At 42.7% G+C, this 15223-nt stretch overlaps 1 protein-coding gene across 3 annotated transcripts in view; it reads left to right on the forward strand.

Moving 5' to 3' along the window:
• The window catches only part of LOC310759585 (uncharacterized protein), a 36352-nt gene extending 34387 nt beyond the window's left edge, over positions 1 to 1965 (forward strand). For all 3 annotated transcript variants that reach the window (XR_014546426.1, XR_014546428.1, XM_083606869.1), the window contains one exon: positions 1674 to 1965. Coding sequence is in view for 1 of the 3 variants with exons in the window: in XM_083606869.1 (XP_083462995.1) it covers positions 1674 to 1758 (85 nt within the window). In the remaining 2 variants the exon portion in view is untranslated. The remainder of the gene's footprint in view (positions 1 to 1673) is intronic.
• Positions 1966 to 15223: the final 13258 nt, after the last annotated feature.

Consider the following 15223-nt stretch of genomic DNA (forward strand, 5'->3'; position numbering starts at 1 on the left):
TAAACCAGATTAGCTAAATGCTGTCATTTCATAAGTCACTTGTGATTAAGAGCAACCAGTCTGGTTTTGTGCTCCCCTTCTTCAAAGAGAAGCACATGAAGCAGGAATGAAGGGGTGGGTGAGTATTTATTTACTAGATTTACACTCCTCTGCCAATGTGCTCAAATCAAGTTTACAAAAATAATGCCTTACAACAACATGGCTGATGTTAAAGTAAAAAAAAAGGAATAATGAGGGAAGGGGGCAAATTTATGCAGGGTTACATGGAGCAAATCCCAGGGAGCCCAGTGAGACTTATTTCTGAGAAATAGGCACAGGATCAGGCAGTCATGTTCCAGTTCTTAGGCTGTATACACACTCTAGGCTTAAAGCACACCCAAAGCACGTTTAGCGCTGTGGTCTAAACCACTGAGCCTCTTGGGCTTCCTGATCAGAAGGTCAGTGGTTCGAATCCCCGCAGTGGAGTGAGCTCCTGTTGCTCTGTCCTAGCTCCTGCCAACGTAGCAGTTGGAAAGCACGCCAGTGCAAGTAGATAAATAGGTACTGCTGTGGCAGGAAGGTAAATGGCATTTCCATGTGCTCTGGTTTCTGTCTCGGTGTTCCGTTCACTAGAAGCAGTTCAGTCATGCTGGCCACATGACCCAGAAAGCTGTCTGTGGACAAACGCTGACTCCATCAGCCTGAAAGCGAGATGAGTGCCTCAACTCCATAGTCACCTTTGACTGGACTTAATCGTCCAGGGGTCCTTGAACTTTTTTTTTTAACCTTCCTTCAAGAGTGTGGTGCTTGGCCCCAGCTAGGGCAGTGGAAGGGGCCCTTATCGCCACACCTGTCCATCTCTGATACAGCCAGGTGGTATGGCCATAGATAGGAGGCGGGGATCTTATCTAAGCTCAAGGGCCACATTCCTTCATGGGCAGCTTTCCAGGGACTTCCAATGGCCTGGCTCAACAGAGGGCAGCTTAAAGTTCTCCAAACTGCGGTACAGCTTCAGTTTTTCATTCAGTGGGTCCCTGGTAGCTCCAGTTGCAGAGGATCTCCGGTGGGACTTCTACCTGAGACCTGGCTGCCAGTTGCAGTAGACCAGGGTCAGTGATGATGAAGTCAAACAACAACTGGAGGGTATCAGGTTCCCCAACCCCAGAGCCGAAAATGTTGAGCTATGCAGACCAACGTTCTGACTCATGTTTATATGTTGTTATTTTACATGTTCTCTTAACACCTTGTGTTTGATGGCCAGTTAAGTAGGAAATGTACTGCTAAATTAGGATTTGAACCAAGTCTGTGTCTAATCCACTTACCAGTTTTTAGCTTCTCTACCTTAATCATTTTACCCCTGAGGCTCCTGGTCTGCTGGCTGGCATCACCAACTGTCTTTGTTCTTTCCATTTCAATAACACTTCTAACCCCAAAATATGTGGAGGAGTAGAAAAATGTCCCTGCGGGTTTCCTATGGCTGTCACCCCTCCTCATCAGACAAATGAAAAGATGTTTCAGCTTTTATTGCATGTTTTTTTCTTGATGTCTGCAATTGAAAAATTATTGAGACAGGGCACAGATGTTCGGAAGGTTGGCATTTTATTCACATGAGTGTTAGAGTGGCACAGTCTGACTCACACATCTAAGACGCTACCTCACTGGGATCCTGATCCTGATCTCATTGTATTCAACAGGCCAAGAATTGATGAGTCAGAAATAAGGAACAAAGAACCTTTGAAGAAACATGGTTCCAAGAATTCCTGGCAGTCTCAACCCTAGTTGTAAAGATTACAGTGAAGACCATCTAGACAAAGTTACAATGATATTTGTGTGTGGGAAAAGACTGGAGAAGAAAAAGTCTAGCATATAGGGAGGAGGGAAGAAAACCCTTTGAAGTAGATATTGGAAAATGTGGAAAATACAGCTGATGATGCGCAAATTCATATGGATCTGAAAAAATAAACACTGACTTTTCAACAAAAATCCGCTCTGCCTCAACCTCACCTTTTCTTTAAACTGCAATTGCTGATAGACCAGCCTTAGGGTAAGGTTGAGTTCACGCAATCAGTTCTAATGACAGCAAGCACTTGGTGGGTTTCTCCCAACTTGCCTGCCACTGTGAGGTTATTGTCACAACTGATAGGAGAGGTGATCCTTGACAGCTAATCTGTACTTGCTTAAACCATCTTATAGCTATTCTTCTGCTTTACCTCCACTTCTCTTGCAAGGGTGTGAACCGATATGGGTTGATATTTGGATGCTAAGGAGCCTTACTATGCATCGATCTGGTATTGCACTACCTCCAGGAATGGTGGGAAAAGGAAGAAGTATAACATAGGGCCTCTGCCCAGCTGGAATCTTTCAACTCTGGGGGATTCCCATGGAAGGAGTTTGGGCACATCCCAGTCATGACAGAGTATCATTCCAACAGCAAGGGCTGGGTGGAATGAGGAACTGGATCCTTGCCCTACTGCCATGGCAACCCAACTTTCTGCTGTAGTTAATAAAGTTTTGGCTTGGTTTTACCCAACACCTGTGTCCTATCTCAGTTATTTCACCGCTCTTGCAGGGCCTCAGATTGTGCCTGCCTGGGCAACCTGGCTACCTCTCTGGAAATTGTAATATTTAGTTTATTTACAAATACACAGGTTGAACATAGCTGGAGATGCGGACAAACAATCCAATGCATTGCTTCTGAATCAAATTTCCAGGGAGGCAGCCAGCATCCTGAGATGCCAAACTCTGCTCAGATCAGAAGAGTCTTAATTTGCATCAGTCACTAGCCACAGCAATAAAATAAAATAAGATATACTGGTGATAGAGGCAAAACTTAACTAAACAAAATACATTTGGGAGGTTTACATCAATAATCAAATAATAGATCTTATTCTAATTGTCCCTGCTAAAAACCTTGCAGTTTTTGCTGTCACCTGATCAACTTGATCTGCTAGAAGAAAGGTCACTGTAGCAATAGCTGAGTGACCCAGCATGGACAATAGTAGAGGGGTAATATCCTCACTCCTCAAATCTTTATAACGAATGCAAGCCAGAAGCGCATGAGCCACTGACACAATACCACCATCTCCACATGGACATAACCATTTTTCCAGAGGATTTTTTTGAAATCAACCCTCAAGTGCAGCTGAAGGCAGTATATTGAATCCTGCAAGAGCAAAAGCACATCTATATTTTGGAATTGTTAAATTTTGCAGATAGGGTGCAAAATTTTGCAAATAGTTTCACAATTTCTAGGTGGGAAATAATCATACCATGGACAAAATTTCCTTATTCTGGCCAAATTATTCTGTCTCTGTGCGAAGAACTATTTCTTTTTGTCTAGCCTAAATTTTCTGCCATTCAATTTTGTTGGATGACCCCAGTCTCCTATTTAAAAAAACAACAACTTTGTTTATTAGTGTTTGAAAATAATCTCCAAACAAGATGGCAAAGCCAGTCCCATGCTCCTGCTGATGCATTTGCACTGCACTGACATCCCTGCTACCTTACCTCTACCTCTCTTCAACTTGGTATGCAGCAGAGACTCAACCAGAGAGAGGTCAGGTAAGTGACACAGCCTCTCCGCACCATCTGCTACTGGCAGCATCCCAGAATGGCAGCTTGCTGAGTCTGGCACATGTGAGCACACTTTGAGGAGCAAACCGGCAGGCTACAGGTGAACAGAAGAACAGCAGGCAACGTTGGCATGGCATCTTAAATGCATGTGCCCCCTGCCAAGGAATGGATTAGGAAAGGGAGACCAGATGGCAAGAGGCAAGTGGTTGAAGCTACAGCAGTGTGAATGAGCCTGTATTGCAGCCTAGTTAGCCAGCCTGCAGTTGATTGCAAATTCTGGACCAGGTAAGATAGGGTTGCCATGCATCCAGATTTTCCCAGACATAACCGGCATTCAGCCCTCGCAAACAGTGTCACTGAAATGACTGGGGAAATCCAGGCGTATGGCAGCCTATGTCAGTAGTGTAGATTTTGACAAATTTCAAATTTCATGAAAGATAGCTCAAAAACTCAAAAGCTTGACAACTTTGCAAACAAAAAAACAAAAAAAAAACCCTCAACAACTTTTGTTTCTGGATTTTCACTTTTTGAAATATGGCAACCCTAAGATAAGTTCTTCCGGGGGAAATAATATTCAATTCTCAATATATATGAGCATTACAAGCTGAACAAATTCATATCCTAAAACAGATGATTCTGAGAATCAGCGACAGCACTGCATCTAGTTAGGATTTGTTTCAGAGTAGGAAAATAAGAAGTGTCTCCTGTATCATGCCAGTGGCCCAATACTCCAAAAGTATTGTAAGATCTCAAGCCCACCCTTCAAGAACTCATTGAATTCTTTACAAAATTCAAGAAGATTGTTCCAAATTCCTCTTGAAGAAAATGGGGGGGGGCGGGACCCTGGTAGCATGTGGCTTGTCAGTATTGTTTTGTTTTTCTTTTCGCTGACACCAGAAAAGGGAGTTCCACTTTCCTGAGAAAGGAAGGTGGAATGACTCATACGGCACTGAGGAAAGCAAGACCCACACTGGATAAAAGACAAAGAAAATAATTCCTAGCATGAGCAACGATGGCTGTGCCAAAGAAAGGATTTAACAGAAATAGAAATCCCCTACCTGACGGTAGAAGGTAAAAGGACGAGTGCAGCAAGTTTGCTCCTTCCAGTGTTTTAAAAGACAAACCAGGTGCATTTGGACATTTGACAACTGAGCTAATCCTATCATTTGTGCCAACCTTGGCATTTCCGATCCAGGAATCATTAATTATGTGGGTTAAACAGTAATATCGTTTTCACATATTGGACTTGGTAGGCTTAGAGAATTCGTACATGAGCTAAAGGTGTGATCAAGGCAGGCAGCTGCATGACGCTTATTCTGGAGGAATCCCACTGAAAGGACTTCCCACGTTATATCACCAAAGCAGGGGCTAAAATTAACAGGCAAATCCTCCTGAAGGATAAGATGAGAATAGGTTGGGACTTGTATTACCAGGCAGTCAGTTGAAGTTTGCTGAAGTTGCACCAGCAATGGTGGCTTGGTGCAACATAGCAATCTTCACAATGGAACTGGAAGGAAAGAGATCAGGCATAGGCAAACTCGGCCCTCCAGATGTTTTGGAACTACAACTCCCATCACCCTTGACCACTGGTCCTGTTAGCTAGAGATGATGGGAGTTGTAGTCCCAAAACATCTGGAGGGCCAAGTTTGCCCATGCCTGAAAGAGATCATAGCAAGAGCACCACATGAACAGGATCTGAGCCACTAAGAATTTTGACAAGCAATGGCACTGGGATTTTCTGAGTTTCCTGGTTTTGAATTCGTCTGGCTTGTAATTTCCTACAGAATGGCTTGTCTAGCCTGAAATGCTAAACAAGATCCTGAACTGCCTCAGTCAGCATTCAACAGGCCAGGTGCCCAAAGCCAGCAGAATAGCAGGCTCATGGGCAGAAGCACTTTAGCATTAACCCCGCAAGCTTGATGAAATTGCGTGCCAAGGCCCTGGGCCCCGCAGTTCCCTTAGATATTAAACACATGGAGATGAATATGTAGGTTTATGGGATAAATTAGGCCACAACTTTATTGGTTACAGATGTGTTTGGCTTAGGCATTGGGTGAAAACCAGGCTATATTCCAACTCCTGCCCGTCATCAGGGAGTCTAACTAAGGGTAAACCACCAATAGGGGGAGCCCTATGACATACGTCAAATCGGGGCACCCCGCAGGGTCCCCGTTGGGGCCATGGCATGGTCCTAGCCCACATCCAGGCTTTGGACAAGATCCACACCCCCAGATCGCTTTAACAGGATATCCTTATTGAGGAGGGGCAGGCAGCGGCTATAACCTCCCCTCCCTTAAACAAAAGCTTACCCAATGCCTCATGCCCCCGGCCATGCTGATTGGACAGCTGGGCGCATGATGTAAGAGCTGTTCGACAGTGGAATTTGCTGCCAAGGAGTGTGGTGGAGTCTCCTTCTTTGGAGGTCTTTAAGCAGAGGCTTGACAACCATATGTCAGGAGTGCTCTGATGGTGTTTCCTGCTTGGCAGGGGGTTGGACTCGATGGCCCTTGTGGTCTCTTCCAACTCTATGATTCTATGTGGCCAGGAGTAAGCATGATGAGGGTAGCATCCCTCAGCCCCCAGACGGATCACTGAGAGGTCCCGGATGCCTGGCTGCAACGCCACCCACCAGGGAAGGTGAGCAGACCTCTCATTGATTGCTGCAAAATTGTATGAATTTCTTCAATGCAATTTATAACATCCTGCTGCATGAACAAAGGGCATCGCATCAACTTGTATTCCCTGTCACTTCAGCCATGCATGTGGAGCCAAAGAAAATACCATTCCCTATCTGCAGTGCACAGAAACGCAACACCATCAGAATGCAGCCAGTAACGTTGACAAGCCAGGAACGAGAACTTTCAGGGAAAACATAGGCTTTCCCCCAAATGCTCTCCAAGAAAGCTTATAAGAACAGAGCTGGTTTCAAGATGAGGGGAACTCTCCCACTCATTTCTGCCATGCAAACCCAAACATACAAAACTGGCCTGTTTTTATTTGCATTGAAAGTGATAGGGTAGGCCTGCACAGCATAAACATATAGACGCCTTATACTTCTGAGTCAGGTTATTGATTGATTATGGTGTGCTCGGCCCAGAAGTAGCTCTTTCCAGGATTTCAGGACCTTTTACTGGTTCCACCTACCCGAGATCCTTTTAATTGGTGACATCTAGAATTGGACACAGGGTCTTAAAAACTACAGTGGTACCTCGGGTTACAAACACCTTGGGTTACAAACGGTTCAGGTTACAGACTCCGCTAACCCGGAAGTAGTACCTCAGGTTAAGAACTTTACCTCAGGATGAGAACAGAAATTGTGTGGTGGCGGGGTGGCAGCGGGAGGACCCATTAACTAAAGTGGTACCTCAGGTTAAGAACGGTTTCAGGTTAAGAACGAACCTCCGGAACAAATTAAGTTTGTAACCAGAGGTACCACTGTACATTTAAAAAGGGCTGTGTGTGCATAAGGCTGCAGCTACACTGAATGATGCCTTACCCCTGAATAGATATGCAAAGGGCCAGGGCTGTACTTCATAAAGCAATGGCCCTCTATCCATGAAATCACCTTTGAACGCAAATCTCAAATGAAAATCAGGGCAGTTGTGAGTCTAAGGCTGCAGATCTGAGGAATTCAATGGGCCTTACATCATAATCCTATGCAGGTTTACTCAGAAGTTAAGGCTAAATGAGTTCAGTGAGAGTTACTCTAAATTAAACATGTTTCAACCTCACTTCTGAGTAAACAAGGATAAGAAGGACTGTTGTGCCATAGTCCTAAGCATAGCTGCTTAGAAATTCAAATGAAAATCTCTGTGATGTAACTCCAAATGAATACATTTTGGACTGGGAACACAAATGTAGGTTTTTGGCCATATATCCTTTTTCTAAACCCTCTGTTTGTTCCACTGTTTGGCTCCATAAGCTGCAACTGAACATTTATGGCTATAACAGTGGAATTCTATACAATTCTACACAAAAGGAAGGCCCATTGAACAATAGAGCTTACTGTGGGATAAACAGAGGATTGCAGCGTAGATATTGTTTCTTCTCTGGAAGCTTCTGTTCAGCACTCATACAGCATTAAGACTGCAATCCTATACTTAACCTGGGATTATTATTATGCTCCGAGATAAGGAGTAGTGCCTTTGATTTTATCAGACATTATTTTTTAAATGATCTGGATCACTGGGGGTTCAAGAAGCACTTCAGAGGTACCCCTTTCACTCAAGCTGCCTCATACAGATCTCATTTCAACTTTGACAAACTCTAAGTCCTCCCAAGGCAGCTCACTTTAGCTTAGAATTCATCCTCATCCAATGTGCACCCCTAGTTTTTAAATGGAACGGTCTTCATCCTCTGTTTCATCCATATCAGTTTACATAGTGTCTTTGTGCCTTTTAGTGGTTTGCTATTTTATGTGACAGCTTTTGAGCTCTTACGGTTTTATGAGTTTGTACTTTTTCCTTGTACTTTTATATGTTGTTCTGTTGTTCCCCGCCCTGGGAATTTAACATAATTTGGAAAGCAGGCTATAAATGCTCTAAATACATGAGTATTGGCCATGAATGTAGTGACTGGTATTTCTCCACTACTTACATCTCTCACTTCTGAACAGGGAATTTGTGGAGTAGGGAGCGGACGGCTAATTGACAGCAGACACAAGTTTTCATCATATCTGAATGGTGTCAGATGTGAACAGGATATGTAGAACGTTCAGGCCTGTCTCATGCATCTAATCAAAAGGACAGACATGCCATTTATCCCTTCCATTTCTGTGTTTTTGAGATGCAAAGAAGGAAACAGAACTAGCTCTGATAAAACCTTCCATCTATTCCTGCCATGAGCAATGACTTCATATGAGCGCTCTCTCTCTGTCTACAGCCTGATGCCCTCCAGATGTTGCCAGACTACTGCTCCCATCAGACTACTGCTGGCTGGGGCTGATGGGAGTTGGAGTCTTACAACATCTGCAAGTCACTAGGCTGAGGAATGTTGCTCTACATGATGTTAACTGCATAAAACAGCCCCTCTTGGTTACACCCCATTCCTCCAAAACATAGAGGTCAGATGGGAAACACCTTTTTAAAACTCTTATAGGCAGAGGTTGACTAATAAAAGGATCTTAACGTATCAGAGATCTTCTTACTTTCCAGGCAGACGTACAGATAATTGATCTTCTGTGTTTATTCGCTGCCATAATTCACATGGAACATCTACTGAATCGAAAGGTGATGTTAGGGTCCAAACCCCTAGTCAATGTGAGTGTTGTGTGATTAAAAACTGCAGCTTTGGACTGCAGCCAAGTTTTTACAGGTCAGATAACATAGGGGAATATTTCAGTCTGCGCCACTTCCTGTACTCCCCATGAAGCATGTTGAGTCAAAACATAATGAATGCTGGTTACATTCCTCTCAAAACAATAGTCCCTATTTACCAAACAGAATTCAACATATAGATGCTAGATATATATTTTTTTGAGGGTAAGTTTCTTGACAGTTAATTCCATCCCCTCTCCCTATATGCTCTACATCAGACACACAATATAGGGCATACATAGAAAGGGAATACAGTGGTGCCTCAGGTTAAGTACTTAATTCGTTCCGGAGGTCTGTTCTTAACCTGAAACTGTTCTTAACCTGAAGCACCACTTTTGCTAATGGGGCCTCCTGCTGCTGCCACGCCCCCAGAGCACAGTTTCTGTTCTCATCCTGAAGCAAAGTTCTTAACCTGAGGTAATATTTCCCGAGGTTAGCAGAGTCTGTAACCTGAAGCGCATGTAACCAAGGTACCACTGTACTATATATAACGTTTGGAGAAGTCGTGCCATATTTAAAATATATGCAGAGAACATGTTACTTATTTTTGTTTTACTTAACTAATCCCCAGATCTGATGGCTGGAGGGCATTTGAAAGACATGGAGGTGCCTTACCGCTGGTACAGAAGAGCTGCTTCCATGAAGCGGCACATCTGCAACATAAGACCCTGCTACCCCCGCGAGTATCTCCCCAGGCATAGCGCTACTACTGCTGGCTCTTTGGAGGCAATAATCACCATGTTGTTGTTTAGTCGTTTAGTCGTGTCCGACTCTTCGTGACCCCATGGACCAGAGCACGCCAGGCACCTCTGTCCTCCACTACCTCCCGCAGTTTAGTCAAACTCATGCTGGTAACCTCGAAAACACTATCCAACCATCTCATCCTCTGTCGCCCCCTTCTCCTTGTGCCCTCCATCTTTCCCAGCATCAGTGTCTTCTCCAGGGAGTCTTCTCTTCTCATGAGGTGGCCAAAGTACTGGAGCCTCAGCTTCACAATCTGTCCTTCCAGTGAGCACTCAGGGCTGATTTCATTAAGAATGGATGCATTTGATCTTCTTGCAGTCCATGGGACTCTCAAGAGTCTTCTCCAGCACCATAATTCAAAAGCATCAATTCTTTGGCGATCAGCCTTCTTTATGGTCCAGCTCTCACTTCCATACATCACTACTGGGAAAACCATGGCTTTAACTATACGGACCTTTGTTGGCAAGGTGATCCATGAAGGGGAATAATCACCATTATTCCCCCAAAATGAGGCATTATTATTATTATTAATTGAATTTGTATACCGCCCTATACCCGGAGGTCTCACGGCGGTTCACAGAAAAGATCAACATAAAAACCACAATATATATAATCAAAATAAAAACAACAACCCAATTACACTCCCCCTCCAAAAAAGAGCCACATTTTTAAAAAGGTATAGGATGTCAGTCAGATCAACCAAAGGCCTGGTTAAAAAGGAACGCATTTGCCTGGCGCCTAAAAGTGTGTAATGAAGGTGCCAGGTGAACTTCCCTGGGGAGAGCATTCCACAGACGGGGAGCTACTACAAAGAAGGCCCGTTCTCATGTTGCCACCCTCTGGACCTCTCAAGGAGGAGGCACATGAAGGAGGACCTCAGAAGATGATCTCAGGGTCCAGGGAGGTTCATATGGAAAGAGGCAGTCCTTGAGGTATTGCAGTCCTGAGCCGTTTAAGGTCAAGACCAGCACTTTGAATTGGGCCTGGAAACTAATTGGTAGCCAGCGCAGTCGCTCAAGTGAGCAACCTGGCCACTGAATTCTGCACTAGCTGAAATTTCCGAACCGTCTTCAGAGAGCCATTGCAGAGGTTGTCCTGGATCTACTGAATCCAAGACCCATTCGTTTTTAGAGGGACCCCAGAGGGTTCCTATCTACAGCCTGGAGATGGAATATAATATAGCTTCTCTCTCCATCCCACTACAAGCAATGAAGGGGTATTTTTAAAAGTAAAGAAAAAAGTCTACACAAAAGCAAGCCCCTACCCATCCCAGCCAGAACACACACCCCACAGTTAGGACTGCACTCTTCACACTTCAGCCTTAATGCAGCAGTGGGTGTGTGGGCACACATTTAAACTTTAGTTAGTGTGGGGGGAAATCTCTCTGCTAAGACCAACCAATTTTCAAAATGTGGTAGATAAGCTTTGGCGTTACACAGAACTCTTCCTTAAAATGATGTCCATCAAAAAAAGAAGCATTGGTAGAGGCAGTGCTATTTTTCTAGAAAAAGAGGTGCCAGAAGTCACCAGGAACAGCTCCCTTGTTCTCTTAGAATGGCAATGGCACCTGCCTGAGAGGTACCAGAACTGAGTTCCAGTGAGTTCTGGATGAAAGCAAAGCCCTGGGTAGAAGATGTTTCTGCGTGAGGAGACAGTGCTAAGGCCTTGTCTCTTTCTATGTTAAAATGTTCTGGAGTCAGCTGCTGATTTAATTCTAGAACCATACATGCATTTCTGAAGAGAGCTCTTCTATGGCTTATCTCATCTTGTCTCTGGATAACCTCAAGTCTTAATTACTAAGGCCCATAAATGTTGCATCACAATATCTATTCAGTCTGGAACGGCTTCCTCTTTTATTATGATGACCAAAATCAGCCATATACATGGGGCAGACAGACGGTTCATCCAGATGACTTATTTATTGAGCATTCATCCTCATTTGCTCGTGTAAATATTCTATGGTTGCATTATGCATTTGTTCTGATTTGTTTGTGGGGCAGCTATATGACAACAAACAATCATCATGATTTGCTTGTTGGGTGTTTTCACATCTTAATGTTAGTCATTTGTTCATGCCACACTTTTCAATGCTTTTGTTTTCCTAACTGCAAGAAGTCTGCTTACTTTTTTAAAAGTGGAGTTGTTGCACCAGAATGACACAATTAATCTACTTTAATTGTGATATCCCTCCTGCAAAATACTATTAGTCTGGAGGTGCCTGTAGAGGTTTGGGATGGAGGATGTTGTTGTCTGAGCAGGCACTGAAAAGCCGTAAGGGATGGCTTGCTATGCAATTCCCTCCTATACATGCGAACAATGTATAGGCACAGCCTGTAGATTTTAAAACTTGTTTTCACAATGATAGAAAGCTATAAGGGACTCTAAATGCTGAATCTAATATCTAAACTTGCAGTGATGCCATATACATGTAATAATATGAGACCGATAAGCCTTAGGAAAAGGAGCCACACCAATTGGAAGATTTGTCAAAGGATGACAAAATGTGAACTTTCTCTTTGGAACCACAAAGGTGCTGTTCTTTTAGGTACTCAAACAAGATCCCAATGAATTTAAAATTGCTGGGAATCTGAATGCAGGTTCGTCAGTGAAAGCAGATGAATGAAGAATGGGTCATACAGACCCACACTGTTGAGAATTGTGTGGGCAGTTTGTAGGGTGCCTGGGGAATATTAAGGGGGAGGAGCAATTAAGTAATTATCCTCATTCTGTCATTCCATCTGTAAGCAGAAATACAAGAGGAATTTGGGTCCTGATTCAGCACTGAACCACAGTAGGTTTGTTCCCCTAGCCGCATGTAGACCCAATGACTTAGCCAGATTATTCACCTGCTTGAAGGCTGTTGCAAGCTTCATCATGTTCCTAAAGCAAAACCACAGACATTCTTGCTTGGCTGCTAAAGTAGGTCTGTGGTTTTGACCTAAGTAGTAGTAGTACTTTCCATAGAGGGATCAAATGATGGCATCTCAGTGGGGACCAATTAATACCGCAAAATATTAGCTTTCCTTTCAGGACCACACGTAGGAGTAGAGTTTACATAGGTATCCCACATCTTAGATCACCATGTAGGGAGTCTCTTAAAAAAAATGCAGGATATGCAAAGCTGTGCAATCTTATAAAATTTATACCTTTCATGATTTTCTTGGCAACACATTCATGTCAGGCAACAACAGCTAGCAAAAGCTAGCTCTTCAAGATTAATTTTCTTTGTTATAACCAGTCGGAATCAGTGTGGGGAATTTTATGACACTTCGTAGACAGTTCTGAGGGAACAGTTCTGAGGGAATGTAAATGTATAGACACTAATTTTGCCACCATAAACATAAACACACAATTCAAATACATATCATAAAAACAGGAGAAATAAATAGTTGATTGATGTAAAAGTGGAAAATATTGATTTGAATGGTTATAGTAAAATATGCAGGAAACTATGATATGTAATATGAACCATGGAAGGAGAAGAAGGGAAGTCATTGGGTTTGTAAAATGTTTAATTTGATATGTAGAAAAATGAATACTCAATAAAAATTATATATATTTAAATAAACACCAGGAGAAATAACCCACACAGCATAAGCTATGCCTATATATTAGCATATGCAAAATTTATGCAGATGTTCTCTTCTTTCGTGATGCATAAGTGGCCAGCCTGAGCCCTCATCCCCACTCCCTGACTGGGCACTGTTGGTAGCAGTCCTAAAAGTCTCAAGCCCTCTATTCCAATTATCATTTTGTAAAATATAGGAGAAACGAGGATGGCTACTAATTGCTCTGAATTGCTCACCCCAGTACCAAGAAAGCCTTGGAATTTCTGGGGAAACATCAAAATTCATTTCATATTTATTTGTTGCACTCTGATTGCCCATCTTCTTTTCTTCTTCTGGGACATAAAAAATGGATTAGATGAAAGTTTTATGTGCTGAGTTGGTCAGGAAAATCTGCCTTTCTTGTGGATATCTATAATTAAAATGCTCCGGATATGTAGTCTGATGGAAAGTAACAGAGATGGAAAGGGAGACTGTATCTGATGGGCATGTAAATATATTGAGCTCGTTTTATGACTTGTTGTTCTTTTGGCATAACACAATCAGCCAATTACATATTAAAAATATGAGTCGTTGATTTGTTGCTTGCATGGATGCATTTATCTAGTCAATTTTATGGGATAGGGAAGTCAGATAGGCCCCAGACGTCTTTACAGATAGCCTGGTCTGTTGTAAGCTCTTGCACAACATCATAAAACAGATGCATAATCAATGTCTGACTTGGACAGTTTTTATTTCAGTTTCTTCTTGAGAATGGGAATATCTGCAGAGATCTATCCCTTATTTTCCTAAACTGTGACAAATCCATAGAAGCTCAGACTCTCAGTTGATTGACAGCTTATGCCCTCTACCACATACATTCAAGAAGGTTCTATCAAGCAAACAACTGCAAGCCTATACGTGTCTACTCAGAACTAAGAGCACAGCACTAAATAGGGCTTACTCCCAAGCAAGTCAGTATAGAATTGCAGCCTGAATCTCAATATTTGCTACATAACATAGTGGCTTTGATGCTGAATCACCACAAATAGATCTCAAACCATTCAGATGGTATTACAGAACCTTATTTTCCTTATTTTCCAGCCTTGCTGATGTCATCCATTTTCTCGCCATGTGTCTCTGATTAAGGACATTATTGGTTTATTTATTACAAAGCTTTAGTTGAGTCTATCTTCCACCCAACACTGCCAGTCTCCAGTTTTTCTTTTCTTTTTTTAAAGTATCTGTGTTTGGTCTTTAAATCATGGGATTTGTAAAACAATTTAAGTCATATAGAGAAACATCTTGCCAAAGGGGCAAATAGAAAATATGAAATTAAGCTCCCTTTCCACCTATAGGAGCCCCTTCTTCCCCTAGGCCTAGGCAGAGGCAACTGGTTCCCTTGCAATGGATACAACTATGAAGTAGTGAATTGAACAGAACGGAAGGTGAGAGGTGTTGGGGGAGAGGTGTTTGCTGAATTCTGGGCTTGCACAGGGCACAGCTGAAATTTAAAAAACCAAAGTCCATCCTCTGGCCAAGGCTGGGGAAGCTATGCCTCTCTTGTTCTCATGGTGCTGGAAGTCTGCAAGTAGGACATGAACAACACAACACTTGTGATTCCTAGCAACTGCCAATTTCCCATAAAAATAGCTCAAAAACGGCAAAAAGAGCTCAACAACTTTTATATTTTCACTGTATGAAGTATGGCAACACTAACTCATAGACCTGTCCCCTCTGACAGGTGAAGGTTGTATGATTGCAATTATTGCAAATTAAGCCACCTTGAGGATAATTCAATTTAAAGACAGGGTATGAAACTTCAAAACAAAAAGGAGCAAAATAATAATAAAAATCCTTCAAAGCTCCTGTGCCTACAATAGCAAAAATTAATAAACTGTATTGATTGTACTGCAGTAGCTGTCAGAGTACCTGCCATTTTCTGATATTCTGATATTTTTTAATACTTGTGTTAGTCCCTTAATTCACTAGGCAATTTTAAACTGCAAGAGCTTTGGGTCAGGGTTTCAGTGCATAGGGAAGCCAGACTTGTATATGCCATCTTTT

Source organism: Podarcis filfolensis, assembly GCF_964270895.1.
Source record: "Podarcis filfolensis genome assembly, chromosome: 3".
In the NCBI taxonomy this organism is placed as follows: Eukaryota; Metazoa; Chordata; class Lepidosauria; order Squamata; family Lacertidae; genus Podarcis; species Podarcis filfolensis.